The sequence below is a fragment of the Oncorhynchus nerka genome, linkage group LG5 (assembly GCF_034236695.1).
Source record: "Oncorhynchus nerka isolate Pitt River linkage group LG5, Oner_Uvic_2.0, whole genome shotgun sequence".
NCBI lineage: Eukaryota > Metazoa > Chordata > Actinopteri > Salmoniformes > Salmonidae > Oncorhynchus > Oncorhynchus nerka.
Genome location: NC_088400.1, coordinates 33,670,433 through 33,688,600, shown reverse-complemented (window position 1 = coordinate 33,688,600; position 18,168 = coordinate 33,670,433). Strand labels below are relative to the sequence as shown.

The following is an 18,168-nucleotide window of genomic DNA, read 5'->3' as shown; positions in this document are numbered from 1 at the left end:
CGCCATATTGATCTGCAATTTCATACGCTAAGATAAGATGAGTGGTCCAGAGTTTAAAATAATTTAAGAGACAATGCAAACATCTAATTCATGGAGGATATTTTCAGCAAGCTGAATTGGATTAGCCTGAACTGTGATAAGTGTGTTTTTGTACAATGACATAGTATGAGCTTTTTGTCTTTTCAATGTATTTACTATATGCACTTGATTTGTGTAAATAGCAGTTGTTGCTCGTTATCAAACCAAGAGAATGGCTCTGTAAGGTCATAGTTCACGTGGTTATGTGATTGACAAAAAAACAGTGTTGTGGTTATAAAGAGTCTGAGAGACTGATTAACTTGATGACATGGTTCATATTCTCCTGCTGCTGTGTTTATGCACATTGCTTTCTACTTGTAGTTTAAATCCATTTGAGTGTGTGTTTGTGCGTGCGTGTTTGGGTGGACAGAGATGGCTGTGAGATGAGGTCATTCCCACAGACAGTTGAGGTCATGCATGAGGGACAGATCACTGATTTCCCTTATTTGTTGTTGAAAAAATGTGATGTCACAACAAAATGTCCTGATAGTAATTTTCTGTGTTTGGATGTTCTGCTTGTAAATTCTACAGTGTAAATAAAAGCTTTAAAAGGAGCTGGGTTTGAGTTGGTGTTAACTGCTGCGATGTGAATGGCTTGAGAAGGTTGGCGCTTAGAAGTGAGGGAGTTATATTATGCTGGCCCAAGTTGAACCGGGCAATGGCCCATCACATCATCGGGTGAACACGGGGAGGGAAGAGCGCCCTTCTCAAATCAAACAGTAATCTGCGCCGCTCTGTCATGTTGTCAACAAGGCAGCCTGGTGCATCGTCCAGAAACATACAACATCTATTTTCCATAAAATACGTTTTACTTTTCAAACTAGTTTTCATTAAGAAGGCAGACAAAGTGTTTTTATCTCCATAAATCCCTTTTATTAATGTATCCTTTATTTTACGAGGCAAGTCAGTTAAGAACGAATTTGTATTTACAATGATGGCTGAGGAAGAGTGAATTAACTGTCTTGTTCAGGGAACTAGCAACCTTTCTGGCTCAACGTTCTAACCACTTGGCTACCTGCCACCCCTTTAGCATGTGAAAACAGAATCCTACTCATCACTCCACGTGCTTGATTACATCACTATTGTTTTCAGCCTACGGCCAGAGTGGGGCAGCAGGCTTACGCTGGGGAGGCACCCCGGGTCCAAAACCAATGCAACAACTTTTCACCCGGTTTAAACTGCTCCCACCTGGTTAACCTGGGCCAGATAAACAAACCCCCTCTGTGTGTCACAGAGTGTTCCTTCTCCTTCCTTCTGACCCAGATTGGATACTCCCAGCTTGTCTGTACTTGTTGTATATGACTACACTGCTGCTGTGTTGCTGTGAGCCACTGACAGACTAACACCCTAACAACACACAACCCGCAGGAGAATTCATAAGCTAAGTGCAGAATGTTTCCCGGTGTTGCCTTGTCTCTTTTTAAGAGCCTAGTTTCTTCCCCTTCTACTGCACCAAACTAAACGGTAATCCTTCCGAATGTGAGACCCCAGAAACCACATTGAACACTATTCACCGTTCCTGTCCCTCGCTGCGACATCCGTCACAATAGGCCCATTGTGCCTCCATCCACTGTTCCTGTCCCTCGCTCGACATCCATCACAATAGGCCCATTGTGCCGCCATCCACCGTTCCTGTCCCTCGCTGCGACATCCATCACAATAGGCCCATTGTGCCGCCATCCACCGTTCCTGTCCCTCGCTGCGACATCCATCACAATAGGCCCATTGTGCCTCCATCCACCGTTCCTGTCCCTCGCTGCGACATCCATCACAATAGGCCCATTGTGCCTCCATCCACCGTTCCTGTCCCTCGCTGCGACATCCATCACAATAGGCCCATTGTGCCTCCATCCACCGTTCCTGTCCCTCGCTGCGACATCCATCACAATAGGCCCATTGTGCCTCCATCCACCGTTCCTGTCCCTCGCTGCGACATCCATCACAATAGGCCCATTGTGCCGCCATCCACCGTTCCTGTCCCTCGCTGCGACATCCATCACAATAGGCCCATTGTGCCTCCATCCACCGTTCCTGTCCCTCGCTGCGACATCCATCACATAGGCCCATTGTGCCTCCATCCACCGTTCCTGTCCCTCGCTGTGACATCCGTCACAATAGGCCCATTGTGCCGCCATCCACCGTTCCTGTCCCTCGCTGCGACATCCATCAAAATAGGCCCATTGTGCCTCCATCCACCGTTCCTGTCCTTCGCTGCGACATTCATCACAATAGGCCCATTGTGCCTCCATCCACCGTTCCTGTCCCTCGCTGCGACATCCATCACAATAGGCCCATTGTGCCGCCATCCACCGTTCCTGTCCCTCGCTGCGACATCCATCACAATAGGCCCTTGTGCCTCCATCCACCGTTCCTGTCCCTCGCTGTGACATCCATCACAATAGGCCCATTGTGCCGCCATCCACCGTTCCTGTCCCTCGCTGTGACATCCGTCACAGTAGGCCCATTGTGCCGCCATCCACCGTTCCTGTCCCTCGCTGTGACATCTGTCACAATAGGCCCATTGTGCCGCCATCCACCGTTCCTGTCCCTCGCTGGGACATCCGTCACAATAGGCCCATTGTGCCTCCATCCACCGTTCCTGTCCCTCGCTGCGACATCCATCACAATAGGCCCATTGTGCCTCCATCCACCGTTCCTGTCCCTCGCTGCGACATCCGTCACAATAGGCCCATTGTGATCAAGTGACAGAGTGAAAGTGAAGGTGGGGTAGTGCAGGATAGAATTACATAGCCCAGAATGATATGTTTTAGGGGGTTTACGGTAAGTGTGTGTGTGTGTGTTGTTCGGTTGAGAGAGAGGGGGATATTCTTGTCTGGTGTGAGGCTAGTGTTTGGTAGAAGATTAGGTTGAATGTGGTTTTTGTTTTATACATGCATAGACACACCAATACTATCATAAATCTAGGCATGTACTGTGCTGAAATCTTCCAGTATATTCACACAAGGACGTCTTTATCTTCCCTTGGCTAAACAATAGCAGTGAGGCAGGGCTACCACAAAACCTGTGGCTAGGCGACATTTGCCTCAGCACTTTTCAATCAGGTGTACCACTTTTGATTTAGTTTTTTTTTTTTAAATGTAGTGACGCAAATTGTTTAAAGAGGAGCAAGGTGCTGTTTTTTAGACCGATGCCTCATGTCTTTCACAACTGAGTTCTGCTGCATGCTCTTTGCGTGTCTTGACCAATCACATTCACGGAATTGAGCCAGAAAGGTTGCTAGTTCCCTGAACAAGACAGTATTTATTTAGTAAGCGTGATAACATGGGAATGTTCAGTCTGTGTTCAGTCTGATCAACTGTAGGCTACTAACATCAGCAGCTTCCTAGTCTAGCCTACTACGCGCCCTGTCCCTCTGGCCAGGGTTAAGGAAGTATTTATAGCCCATTTGTTTGTGAGAAAATGTGAATAGGATCAAGTTTGGTTTACATTCAAAATTGGACTGACTAGGCTACAATCAGAAACGTTTATCTGTAATGAATCAATAAACACAATAACTGCCAGGTAATGTTTTATTAGGCCTACAGTTGCATAGGGCTGGACTACGCGATGCAAACCTGCGTAAAGCTTACTCAGCCCTGTGAGTTTTATTGTCAAATCATCTTGCTTTCTCTGTGTATTTGTATAGGAAACTCCCTTAGTCGTTCTTTAAAATATAATTCATATGAAGAAGTACAAGGTTGCTGCAGTTTGACAGGGTTCTCATCCTCCCAAGGCCAGGAGTTTTTGCAGGGGTATTTTTTAAACCATGTGACCTGATTTAAAAAAGTCTGATCCCATCATAGCCCATTTTACACGTGTTTACAACAGATGAACCACGTTCTACCAGAGTTTTACCTAGTTAGGTTACCAGATAAGGAAAATATGGGCCCCAGATTTCTTTTTGCCACACCACTCTGGGACATATGTTGTCACCTCTGTGGAGAGAGGATTCCTCATCCCTGTATCCAGATGACCGCAGAGCAGTATGCCTCTCATTGTGACAAAGCCAAGGCGATAAGAGGGGGTATAGACCTAAGAAGGTGGGAAACGGGGAGAAAACATTACGTGAACCTTGTAACATAATTGAGAACAAATTAGGAAAGCGGGAGAAATACAATTTCCCCGAGATTTCATTGTCTACAGCAGGCACTGCCCCCCCGATCTCTTCCTCTTCCCCTCTCTCTCTCTGCGCCTGCTTTCTTTCAGAACCGCGGATAGCGACATGCCTCGCGGAGCTCCGTTGCCAGGGCAACGCGCTGCCTGCTTGCAGTGGCTCCTGGTGCGCTTTGAAGCAGCTGTAATTGTATATTCTGACAAGACCCTCAGCTCCGGATGCAGCATACGGGTAACGCATAAAGCATCTGCAAAGCATTCAGTGCAGTGATCTAGGCTAAATAAAGCACCGTTGAAAAGTAGGTAAATGAGTTATCTCACCGTTCCACAATACACATGTGATGGCAGTAATCTTCGAGATAACCTGGTGGAGGGGGAGAGACATGGAATCAGAATTGGAGAGAGATATGTAGACACGGGGGGGGGGGGGGGGGTCATGAATTTGTGTTACTCAGACTGTTATGGTCTTAACACAATTTACTGGTCGGCCATGCAGCCAGTTACCATGCTATCTATCACGCATGTGTCGGGGAAGACATTCAATTGTCTCTACTGAATGAACCTCATTCTCAGCCATAGGATGTCGCTGTTTACTGTTACAATAGCAGAACAGGATGGGTTGTTCAAATAACCCATTATAGACCTACACAAGACAAGCCTAGGAAAGCTGAAGTGACAAAAATGTAGATATCTATCATTTTAATACTGTGACACACTGACTGCATTACTTGTGATATCTATCACATCTAAATGTTTAATGTAATTGAATAGAGGATGTAATCATTTTAAAAATAGTGGTGAGTAAGCTGAAAGTCGTGGTATTATAGAGGCTTCCAACTCAAAGTATAACTGATAAAATAAGGTCAGTATATTGCTAAAAGAAAATATGCTTGGCTTGTAGTCAGCATTCCAATTCATCCCAAAGGTGTTCGATGGGTTTGAGGTCAGGGTTCTGTGCAGGGAAGTCAAGTTTTTCCACACCGATCTCAACAAACCATTTCTGTATGGACATCGCTTTGTGCCCAGGGGGCATTGTCATGCTGAAACAGGTAAGGGCCTTCCCCAAACTGTTGCCACAAAGTTGGAAGCACAGAATCGTCTATAATGTCATTGTATTCTGTAGTGTTAAGATTTCCCTTCACTGGAACTAAGGGGCCCAAACCATTAATAACAGTCCCAGACCATTATTCCTCCTCCACCAAAATTTACAGTTGACACTATGCACTGGGGCAGATAGCGTTCTCCGGGCATCCACCATACTCAGATTCATCCCTCCAGAGAACATGTTTCCACTGCTCCAGAGTCCAATAACTGCCAGCTTTACACCACTCCAGCTGATGCTTGGCATTGTGTATGGTGATCTTAGGCTTGTGTGATCTTAGGTTTGTGTTTCATTAAGCTCCCGACGAATAGTTATTGTGCTGACGTTGTTTCCACAGGGATTTTGGAACTCGGTAGTGAGTGTTGCAACCGAGGACAGACGATGTTTATGCACCACGTACTTCAGCACTCTGCGGTCCCATTCTGTGAGCTTGTGCGGCCTACCACTTTGGGGCTGAGCCGTCATTTCCATTTCACAGTAACAGAACTTACAGTTGACAGGGGAAGCTCTAGCAGGGCAGAAATTTGATGAACTGACTTATTGGAAAGATGGCATCCTGTGACGGTGCCACGTTGCAGCTGAGCTCTTCAGTAAGGCCATTCTACTGCCAATGTTTGTCTCTGGAGATTGCATGGCTGTGTGCTTGATTTGATACATCTGTCAACAAATGTGTGGCTGAAAAATGAATCCAGCAATTTGAAGGGGTGTCCACATACTTTTGTATATATAGCGTATCTTTACTTTTACTCAAGTATGACAATTGTATACTTTTTCCACCACTGATAAGGACAGTATATTGCTGTGACAAAGTATACATGTAAAACAGCCTGTTTTTTGTAATGATTGTTTTTTCTTAACTGTGCCATTGGAAACATGTTCTGTGAATCCCAGTGTACTGTTTATTTCACCCATGCCCTTTATGTATATAATGTTCAATATGTTTCAATAAGGACAGTATTTTGCTCATAAAATAAGGACAGTATATTGTAAGAGGTGATACAATTAGGTTGATCCGAAAGACAGTTACTTCAAAGCCAGGTCATGACGGTGTTGGCCTACAGGGAACCACAAGTTTTTAATCAAAAAAAATAAATCAAAATACAGATAAACAATTTACATTCTTACATCATACAAAACAGAACGCAGGTATTAACGAGAAAATACTAAAACAAACAAGAAATAAAATAAATAAATAATTATAGTGCAATCGTAATCAATCTGAAAAAATGTTATTATAATGATTTAGGAAAATGTTATTCTTGTTATTGTTCACTAGGGTTAATGTTTTAATCAAATATAAATGTGTAATTTTGGTGTAGAATTTTGGAATTTTTTGTTTGTGTATAAAGTATTTGGCAACAAGAATTTAAAAAAGAACAATCATTTCAGTGGTCTTGTTATCATTGCAATAGTAACATATTATATATTTCATGTCAAAAACACAGGCAGTGTTCATATTGGTAAATAAGTATTTTGCAAGGTTTTCCCAAAATTCTGACACAAATTTACATTCAAAGAACAAATGAGACAGATTCTCACCTTCTTTTTCCACAGAAAACGCAGGTATCATCAATAGCCACAACTTTGGATATCATAGAATTACATGGATATATCTTATGTAATATTTTAAAGTGCACTTCCTTAACTTTGTTTGGTATACAGTATTTGTAAGGTCTTAACCATGCATTTTTCCAGACTATGTCAGGAATAAGCATGTTCCAGAAAAACTTTCCTCTCGGTGTAAGTTGAAGAATGAAGAATTTGTCTTATATATATTTATCACAACAAGCTCTCTCAAGTAAGCCCACGCCTTCCAATCTGAGTTCTGGATACACTTTGTGATCGTTACCAAAGCTAAGATGAGTTTTCATTCGTGTAGTTAGACCACTGGGAACGGCTTTGATCACAGAAATAAACTCTCTGAAAGGTATTGGAAGCTCTTTCAATGTTATAAATTGTTCATATGTGAGAATATTACCCTTGTTGTCGAAAATATCAAGAACAAAGTCAATATTCCTCTCATGCCAGCTGGGGTAGAACAATTACTTATTCCTTACAGTTATGTCTGAATTATTCCATAAAAGGGTTATTTTCCAGGCCATTAAAGCTTGTTGATGAAACCTAACCAATTTAGTAAAAATTGAAGACCTCCCAACTTATTAAACACATGATTTGGAATGAAATACCATATTGAATCAGTATTGATCAAACATCTTTTCAACCAGTTGATCTTGAAAGTGTTATTTATGTCAACAGAATCCAACACTTCCAGACCTCCTTCAGCTCTTTTATTAGAAAGGACTGACTTTTTTAGTTTGTGAGACTTGTTTTTCCAGATGAAGTCAAGAAACGACTTATCTCTCAATATGTAGAGGGATTTACACATAAAGATAATGAGGGGTACACCAAACAAGGCAGTCCCTCTGCCTTGGACAGAAGTACTCTCCCAAGTATAGAAAGATCTCTTTGTAGCCTATTTTTAAATATATTTTTTTGATTTTCTTAATTTTAGGAGAGAAATTCAAATGTTGTCTGACTAAGTGTTTTTTTTGACAGATGTATTCCTAAATATTGAACACAGTCCTTTACAGGAATATTTTCTATTTCTTTATCATCAGAGTCAAATAAACATAAGATTTCACATTTAGAAACATTCAGTTTTAATCCTGATGCAATAGAAAATGCAGTTATAGCATTAAGGGCATGGTCGACCTGGTCTTTGTCTCTTAAGAAAAGAGTCATCAGCCAGTTGGGACATTTTGATTTCTTTGTTAAAAATGGTTAAGCCATACAAATTTGCATTATTCAGAATATCTAGAGATAGAAGTTCAACAACCAAAATGAATAAAAATGGCGAAATTGGGCATCCCTGTCGTACACTTCTGTTGATACTGAATATTTTGGAAGTATTAAGGTTTAGTAACACAGAACAATTTATAACTTCGTAAAACATGCGAATTACTTTGATAACATTTCCCCCCTAATCCAAAAAGTTTAAGAGAACCTAAAGAGAAATTCATGTTCAGTTATGTCAAAGGCTTTACAGAAGTCCAAAAATAAGACAACCGCATCTGAGTCAATTGCATCTGAATAATCTGTAAGGTCCAAGACTAAACGAATGTTAGAATTTATGTGACACAATCCTGTTTGAGTCTCATTTATAATGGTATCTATTCCTTTCTTTAATCTTTTGGCATAAACCAGAGCAATCAATTTGTAATCAATATTTAATAAAGTAATTGGTCTCCAATTGTCAATGAGAGAAGGGTCTTTATCGGGCTTCGGAATCAATTAAATATGGCAATGTTTCATAGTGGAGACCATTTCCCCACTTTTAATGCAATCTTGGAATATTAAAAATCGGATCTTCTAGTAACTCGCAAAACTGTCTATAGAATTCAACTGACAGGCCATCAGGGCCAGGTGATTTCCTTTTAAGAACCACAAGGTGCCCAGACGCATGATGGTGCTGTTACATCATAAACGGGTAATAGAGGCGCGTAAGAGGGCCGTTCTTGAAGGGATGAGACATTCAGTAGCTGCAGAGAGACAGCAGCATCAGGGCGGACGTTAAAGAGCGCTATTCTAAATGGAAAGACGATATAAATAACAAACACTTGTAGTGCGAATCACTGATACGGAATTTATTTGTGTGCTTTCATATTTAAGCATTACTGCGTTAGGCCTATAGCCTAGTTTTTCTAGCATACAATGGCGATACAAACCCGAAAAAGACGGTGGTTAGGTGGATGGGCATTTCCTTATTTTGCTCTTCTTTTTCTTCATTTGAAAGGAATCTCCGGACAGATACGATACTCCATTCAAGAGGAATTGAAAGTGGGAACGGCAGTTGGGAATGTAGCTAAAGACTTGGGATTCGACACCTCGAGACTAGCGGACCGGAATCTTCGCATTGTGTCTGGAACAAAGCACGAGCTCTTCCAGGTTAACCAGAGAGATGGTGCTTTGTTAGTGAACCACAGAGTAGACAGAGAGGAACTGTGCGTAAAAAATATGCCGTGTTTCATCAACCTAAAAGCGGTGATAGAAAATCCGCTAGAAATGCACCAAGTGACAGTAGAGATAATAGATGTAAATGATAATTCCCCTAAATTCCCCGAGGAAACATATAATTTGGAAATACTAGAGTCCGCATTGGCAGGGACACGGTTTCAAGTGGAGGGAGCACACGACTCAGATGTAGGCTTAAATGCTTTGCAGTCTTACACCTTAAGCCACAACCAGTATTTTCGTGTGGAAACAGAAGAATTTGGTGAAGACGGTAAAATCCCATTTCTAGTATTACAAAAACAATTGGATAGGGAGATAATTTCTCAACACACGTTGCTGTTAACAGCGTTAGATGGGGGCAAGCCACCCAAAACAGGAGCCCTTAATATCACAGTTATTGTGTCTGATATAAATGACAATGCACCAGTGTGTGACAAGCAGAAATACACAGTAACCGTAAAGGAAAGCGCACCTGCGGGGACATTTTTAATTCGATTGAATGCCTCTGATACGGACGAGGGTCTAAATGGCGAGGTCAAGTACTCTTTGCGAGGCAAATTTAGACCTATGGGTGCTGAGCCCTTTGAGTTGGACAGTAAAACAGGAGAGCTAAAAGTGAAGGGAGGCCTTGATTTCGAGGAGAAGCAAGTGTATGAGATGAAGGTACTGGCAGCGGATACAGGAGCAGTGTCTCTCTCCACACACTGCAACGTGCTGGTCAGAGTTGAAGACGTGAACGACAACAGGCCCGTGATTGACGTCACCTCTCTGTCCAGCCGGATCCCTGAGGACGCATCTCCCGGTACGGTGGTAGCGTTAATGGGGATGACCGACCTGGACTCGGGTGTGAACGGACAGGTAGTCTGTTCTTTACCGAAGGATTTACCGTTTGATCTGAAGCCTTCTCCGGATGGGCATTTCTATTCGTTAGTCACGAATGAATTCCTTGATAAAGAGTCTGTGGCTCGGTATGATATTACCATCACGGCTAAAGACTTAGGAACCCCTCCTTTGACATCAACTAAAGTAATTCAAGTGGAGGTAGTAGATGTTAACGATAACAATCCTCTTTTCACTGAAAACCCGTACACATTTTATGTAGTTGAAAACAATAAGCCCGGCATGCCTATTTTCTCTGTAAGTGCTTCTGATTTGGATGAAGGAGAACATGCAGCCATTACATATTCACTGGACCGTGGGAGCACGGGACAAAGCGTGACATCCTTCTTAAACATAAATGAAGGCAACGGTAACATTTATGCACTAAAGAGCTTTGACTTTGAAACCCTCAAAACATTCCAGTTTCACATCATTGCCAAGGACTCTGGAACTCCGTCACTAAGCAGCAACGTCACAGTGAATGTGTTCATTCTGGATCAGAACGACAACGCTCCAGTGATCTTGTATCCAGTCAGCGCTAATGGTTCCGCTGAAGGTGTGGAGGAGATTCCCCGCAATGTGAACGCAGGCCATCTGGTGACTAAAGTGAGAGCCTATGACGCTGATATAGGATATAACGGCTGGTTATTATTTTCACTGCAGGAAGTTACTGACCACAGTCTCTTTGCTTTGGACCGTTATACAGGACAGATAAGGACACTTCGGTCATTCACAGAGACAGACGAGGCTGAGCATAAACTGGTCATACTGGTAAAAGACAATGGGAACGTTTCACTCTCAGCAACAGCTACTGTGATTATCAACGTTGTGGAGCACAAAGAGGCTTTTGCAGCTTCTGATGTTAAAAGCGCAGTAAAAGACGAGGAGGAGAACAGCGTTACATTTTATTTGATCATAACTTTGGGGTCAGTTTCAGCACTTTTTATCATCAGTATCATCGTGTTGATTGTAATGCAGTGCTCCAAAGCCCCAGTCGATTCCTCCAAGTATTTACAAGATGTGAATTACGACGGGACACTGTGCCACAGCATCCAGTACCGATCCGGAGACAAACGGTACATGTTAGTTGGACCCAGAATGAGTATAGGTTCTACTATAGTCCCGGGCAGCAATGGGAATACTCTAGTGGTACCCGACCACAGGAGAAGAATTTCAGGAGAGGTAAGAACTGTTTTTTATCCGTTACTGCCTATTAAATCAGAGAAAGAGACATGTTTTGAGTGAATGTGTGTGCGAGCATGTTGTCTTGTTGTCGTCTGTGCGTAATGTCCACACGCAAACTCGCTGTGGGGGGCGCTGTCCATGGTTCTGAATTCCAAGCTCACTTCTTAGGTTAGCTGGTGAGTGCATGCTAGGCTACTGCCTGAGGTGTATTATCTGTTATTTAACTGTGCACTCCTTCGATTTAGTATGTTTCTCTTCCTCCCCTATCTAAACACCCCTTTATCTTTACTCGTTTTTTTTGTGTATTTTTACTGATATAGGCGAATTTACTGGACTCGATACAGACGACACACACTGAGCTCATCGTAGCCGGTTGAGTGGACAAGTATCCCGGACCACATGGTGTCAGTGTAACATAAGGAGACTGTTTGGTACTTTGTAGATTAGACCCTACCCCTCTCTGGGCAGTTTTGTTTCACACATTGAGAGACTGGTGTGGACATCCGAACAAGACGTGTATAGATAGTCAGATAATAGGTGTATTATTTTTCGGTACTGATGCATTTGATGCAGTATGGATCCTTACGAGTTGGCCATCTGATCAGTAGGTTTGTATTGTTTCATTGAGGATTGTGCTTAATTGTCTGTTTAACGATGGGAGACGGAGGACAAAGGCGCAGATGGGAATACTGGTGTGTTGCTCTGCGTTTCTCTTTGCTGCTGTGCTTCGTGGAGCAGGTTTTGGCTCAGATAAGGTACTCTATTCCAGAGGAGGTGAAAGAGGGATCCGTTGTTGGAAATGTTGCTAAGGATTTGGGTCTTGACGTCAGTACTTTGTTGGAGAGGCGGTTTCGAATCGTTTCTGGATCTAAGGACGCTCTTTTACAGTTAAATCAGAACAATGGCGTCTTGTATGTTCATAAGAATATCGACAGAGAGGAGCTCTGTGAAGGCACTGGCGTGTGCTTGATAGACCTTGAAATTGTAGTTGAAACCCCGCTTGAAGCCCATTATGTAGGTGTAGAAATCACAGATGTGAATGATAATTCACCTAATTTTCCAGAAAAGGAACATAAATTTGAGATAGCTGAGCATACCCCTCCAGGTACACGGTTCCAATTACATGCAGCTCGTGATCCTGATGTTGGGATGAATTCAGTTCATACCTATAAAATAACGTCTAACGATCATTTTGAAATCGATGTGCGGCAAAGCGACGAGGACAAAATACCGTTTTTAGTTTTAAAGAAGTCGCTAGATAGGGAACAAAACCACAACTACACGCTTCTCCTAACAGCGATAGATGGAGGTATTCCTCAAAGATCAGGCACCCTAAATGTTACAATTGTTGTTCTAGATAGTAATGATAACCGTCCCGTCTTTAGTCAGGATACATATAATGTTAGGATACAAGAAAACGTTGGAGTTGGTACAGTTGTTATTAGAGTAAATGCAACTGATGCAGATGAAGGAAGTAATAGTGAGGTTGAGTTCAGCCTGGGGAAAACCTTAAGGAGAAAAGTCTATGATATGTTTGAACTGGATAGGCTAACTGGAGACATTAGAGTTAAAGGTGAGGTGGACTTCGAGGACACAGAGGTGTATAAATTAGATGTTCAGGCCTCGGACAAAGGACAACCTCCACTGACTGTGGAATGTAGAGTGATCATAAAGATAATCGATATTAATGACAATGAGCCAGAAATTGATGTAACATCCCTCTCTAATACAGTTTCTGAAGAGTCCAAACCAGGAACTGTTATTTCTCTCGTCAGTGTCACAGATAAAGACTCTGGTATTAATGGTAAAGTGATTTCAAGTATGTCGGAGAATATACCTTTTGAATTGAAGCCATCATATAAAGAAAACGTATATTCTGTCGTCACAAAGGGACGTTTAGATCGAGAACTCGTCTCCCATTATGACATCACTATAACAGCCACTGACTGTGGTCAGCCTCCTCTGTCCACATTCAAAACTCTGAGCATCCAGATATCAGATGTGAACGATAACAGTCCAGAATTCTCCCAAAACCCTATTGAGCTGTACTTAGTGGAAAATAACGCCCCTGGTGCATCCATATTCTCTGTAATCGCTTCTGATAAAGACTTGAATGAAAATGCTGCTATTTCATATCACACAATTAGAGGAGAAGGGACACAGAACGATATGACATCTTTCTTGAATATCAATTCTGACAACGGACTTATTTCCGCTCTAAAAAGCTTTGACTTTGAAACCCTCAAAACATTTAAATTCCAAGTTGTAGCTACAGACTCTGGAATTCCGTCACTAAGCAGCAACGTCACAGTGAATGTGTTCATCCTGGATCAGAACGACAACGCTCCAGTGATCTTGTATCCAGTCAGCGCTAACGGTTCCACTGAAGGTGTGGAGGAGATTCCCCGCAATGTGAACGCAGGCCATTTGGTGACTAAAGTGAGAGCCTATGACGCTGATATAGGATATAACGGCTGGTTATTATTTTCACTGCAGGAAATTACTGACCACAGTATATTTTCTTTGGACCGCTATACAGGACAGATAAGGACACTTCGGTCGTTCACAGAGACAGACGAGACAGAGCACAAACTGGTCATACTGGTAAAAGACAATGGGAACGTTTCACTCTCAGCAACAGCTACTGTGATTATCAACGTTGTGGAGCCCAAAGAGGCTTTTGCAGCTTCTGATGTTAAAAGCGCAGTAAAAGACGAGGAGGAGAACAGCATTACATTTTATTTGATCATAACTTTGATGTCAGTTTCAGCACTTTTTATCATCAGTATCATCGTGTTGATTGTAATGCAGTGCTCCAAAGCCCCAGTCAATTCCTCCAAGTATTTACAAGATGTGAATTACGACGGGACACTGTGCCACAGCATCCAGTACCGATCCGGAGACAAACGGTACATGTTAGTTGGACCCAGAATGAGTATAGGTTCTACTATAGTCCCGGGCAGCAATGGGAATACTCTAGTGGTACCTGACCACAGGAGGAGAGCTTCTGGAGAGGTAAGAAATGACCCTAACCTTTACTCTCCATAATGTATTTTATTTTGATCATGTTTGGTCCGTGGCTAATGTACGTAGGCAAAGTGGTTGCTGTCCATAGTGCTGAACTTCAAGCTCCCCTAATTAGTTGGAGAGAGCATGCTAGACTACTACCATACCTGCGTTTTCTGTTATTTTGCTATGTATCTGCTCACCTTCCATCTCAATTTGTTTGTTCTCGTTATTTGATAGCTAATGTATGCATATTTATCGGTATGTAAATCTCTCGGAGCTCATATATTGTGGATGGAATCCCAGCCCACAGGGTGCCAGTGTAGCACAATGATACTGTTTGGTGCTATGTACTACAGGCCTTGCCCCTCTCTGGGCTGTTTTGTTTTGCTTCTATCTCATTTGGTTTGTTCTAGAGAGAGCTGAGCAGAAATCCGAAAACCCTGATATGTTGGACAGAGAGAACCGTATTCTTTTCCGGTGCTGAAATATTGGATACAGTATGGATGATAACGACTTGTCTATCTGAATATTAGGATACTATTTTTTTTCATTGAGGATTGTGCATAATTGTCTGTTTAACGATGGGAGACGGAGGACAAAGGCGCAGATGGGAATACTGGTGTGTTGCTCTGCGTTTCTCTTTGCTGCTGTGCTTCGTGGAGCAGGTTTCGGCTCAGATAAGGTACTCTATTCCAGAGGAGGTGAAAGAGGGATCCGTTGTTGGAAATGTTGCTAAGGATTTGGGTCTTGACGTCAGTACTTTGTTGGCGAGGCGGTTTCGTATCGTTTCTGGATCTAATGACGCTCTTTTCCAGGTTAATCAGAACAATGGCGTCTTGTATGTTCATAAGAATATCGACAGAGAGGAGCTCTGTGATGGCACTGGCGCTTGTCTGATAAACCTGAAAATCGCTGTTGAAAACCCTTTAGAGATTCATTATGTTGGTGTAGAAATAACGGATGTTAATGATCACTCGCCCAGTTTTACTGAAAAGGATCTGCACTTAGAGATAGCGGAAAATACCCTTCCTGATACGCGCTTTGAACTCCAGACCGCACGGGATGCAGATGTTGGATTGAACTCTGTGCGCATGTACGTATTAAGTAGTAATCCTCATTTCGAGTTGGAATTAATTGATAATGGAGACGAAGACAAAGTTCCGTTTTTAATCTTAAGGAAGGCTATTGATAGAGAACAAAACACAAACCACTCATTCATTTTAACAGCAATAGATGGAGCCAATCCTCCGAGATCAGGTACACTAAATATTACGGTTACAGTTGTTGATGTCAATGACAATCGACCCGTTTGTGGTAAAGATATCTATTCTGTTACTATCCAGGAAAATGCACCTATTGGAACAACCGTTTTAAACATAAACGCCACTGACACAGACGAAGGTCAAAATGGTGAAGTTGAATATGCACTTGGTAGAAACATAAAGCGCAAAGTCCATGACATATTTAATTTGAACAGTCTTACTGGTGAAATTCGTGTCATAGGTCCAGTAGACTTTGAAGAGAATGAGGTTTACAAATTAACAGTGCAAGCCTCTGACAACGGACAACCCCCACTATCAGTCGACTGTAGAGTTGTCATCAAGATAATGGATGTAAACGACAATAAACCAGAAATAGAGGTGACATCACTGTCTAACATGATATCCGAGGACTCAAAGTCTGGAACAGTCATATCTCTCATTAGCGTAACGGATACAGACTCCGGTAACAACGGCAAAGTCCTATTAACAATATCCGAGGACGTCCCATTTGAATTAAAACCATCATTTCAGGACAATGCGTATTCTGTCGTCACAATAGGGCGATTAGATCGAGAACTCGTCTCCCATTATGACATCACTATAACAGCCACTGACTGTGGTCAGCCTCCTCTGTCCACAATCAACACTCTGAACGTCCAGATATCAGATGTGAACGATAACAGCCCAGAATTCTCCCAAAACCCTATTGAGCTGTACTTAGTGGAAAATAACGCCCCTGGTGGGTCCATATTCTCTGTAAGCGCCTCTGATAAAGACTTAAATGAAAATGCAGCAATTTCATATCACATTGTTAGAGGTGAAGGGACACAAAATGTTATTGCATCTTTCCTGAATATCAATTCTGATAATGGACATATTTCTGCTCTAAAAAGCTTTGACTTTGAAACCTTCAAAACATTCCAATTCCAAGTTGTAGCTACAGACTCTGGAACTCCGTCACTAAGCAGCAACGTCACAGTGAATGTGTTCATTCTGGATCAGAACGACAACGCTCCAGTGATCTTGTATCCAGTCAGCGCTAATGGTTCCGCTGCAGGTGTGGAGGAGATTCCCCGCAATGTGAACGCAGGCCATTTGGTGACTAAAGTGAGAGCCTATGACGCTGATATAGGATATAACGGCTGGTTATTATTTTCACTGCAGGAAGTTACTTACCACAGTCTCTTTGCTTTGGACCGCTATACAGGACAGATAAGGACACTTCGGTCATTCACAGAGACAGACGAGGCTGAGCACAAACTGGTCATACTGGTAAAAGACAATGGGAACGTTTCACTCTCAGCAACAGCTACTGTGATTATCAACGTTGTGGAGCCCAAAGAGGCTTTTGCAGCTTCTGATGTTAAAAGCGCAGTAAAAGACGAGGAGGAGAACAGCGTTACATTTTATTTGATCATAACTTTGGGGTCAGTTTCAGCACTTTTCATCATCAGTATCATCGTGTTGATTGTAATGCAGTGCTCCAAAGCCCCAGTCGATTCCTCCAAGTATTTACAAGATGTGAATTACGACGGGACACTGTGTCACAGCATCCAGTACCGATCCGGAGACAAACGGTACATGTTAGTTGGACCCAGAATGAGTATAGGTTCTACTATTGTCCCGGGCAGCAATGGGAATACTCTAGTGGTACCTGACCACAGGAGGAGAGCTTCTGGAGAGGTAAGAAATGCACATTTATAATCTTATGTGCTTGTTTTTGGCCTATATGGGTGTTTGGGAAATAGATGATACATCCATTTTACATTACATTTACATTTAAGTCATTTAGCAGACGCTCTTATCCAGAGCGACTTACAAATTGGTGCATTCACATCCCTTAAAATAGTTGACGAGTCATAACCAGTCCCCAGCAACACTCATTTTTCTACAAACGGCATTTCTGTGCATAATGGCTGGTGCGCTTGAGGTCATCTCTAGTGGTGCTGAATTGTACATTCATTGTTTTCCCTTGAACGGGTGTTGTTGCCTTATCTTCTTTTTTAAGTGTGTTGGCCAATCCTCTACATCATCTTAGTAGCCTACTGTTCCATACCATTTTATATTCTTCCTCGACCTTTCCTCACCCTTTTACATTGCTATTCTTAAGGGCTCCCGAATGGCGCAGCGTTCTAAGGCACTGCATCCTGGTTCGAATCCCGGCTGTATCACATCCGGACTTGATTGGAAGTCCCATAGGGCGGCGCACAATTGGCCCATCGTCGTCCAGGGTTGTCCGGGGTCGGCCATCATTGTAATTAAGAATTCGTTCTTATCTGATTTGCCTAGTTAAATAAAGGTTAAATGAAAAAATGGACCCATTGCAACTGGGGCTTTTATCAATACAAATAGTCACAAGCAAATGTATGTACAAAACAATGCAGTCTACAGTGGTAAACAGGAGCTCGGAGCGCTGGGTGTCAGTATAACACAAGGTGACTGACTGGTGCTTTGTAGAATAGGCCCTGCCCCTCTCTGGGTTATATTGTTCCGTACATAGGTCGGGGTGGACATTAGAACAAGACGATA

The 18,168-nt window shown here is 42.5% G+C and overlaps 3 protein-coding genes across 3 annotated transcripts; all 3 read left to right on the top strand.

Annotated features, from left to right (window-relative positions):
* Nucleotides 1-9,004: 9,004 nt before the first annotated feature.
* On the top strand, nucleotides 9,005-11,428 carry LOC135571727 (protocadherin alpha-8-like). Its single transcript, XM_065018224.1, has one exon. It carries the CDS (start codon nucleotides 9,005-9,007, stop codon nucleotides 11,426-11,428), a length of 2,424 nt encoding a protein of 807 aa, XP_064874296.1.
* A 594-nt stretch (nucleotides 11,429-12,022) lies between these two features.
* LOC115121600 (protocadherin alpha-3-like) lies at nucleotides 12,023-14,416 on the top strand. The gene has a single exon (XM_029650709.2). The coding sequence runs from the start codon at nucleotides 12,023-12,025 to the stop codon at nucleotides 14,414-14,416; it is 2,394 nt and encodes a 797-aa protein (XP_029506569.2).
* A 542-nt stretch (nucleotides 14,417-14,958) lies between these two features.
* LOC115121592 (protocadherin alpha-8-like) lies at nucleotides 14,959-17,343 on the top strand. Its single transcript, XM_065018185.1, has one exon. It carries the CDS (start codon nucleotides 14,959-14,961, stop codon nucleotides 17,341-17,343), a length of 2,385 nt encoding a protein of 794 aa, XP_064874257.1.
* Nucleotides 17,344-18,168: the final 825 nt, after the last annotated feature.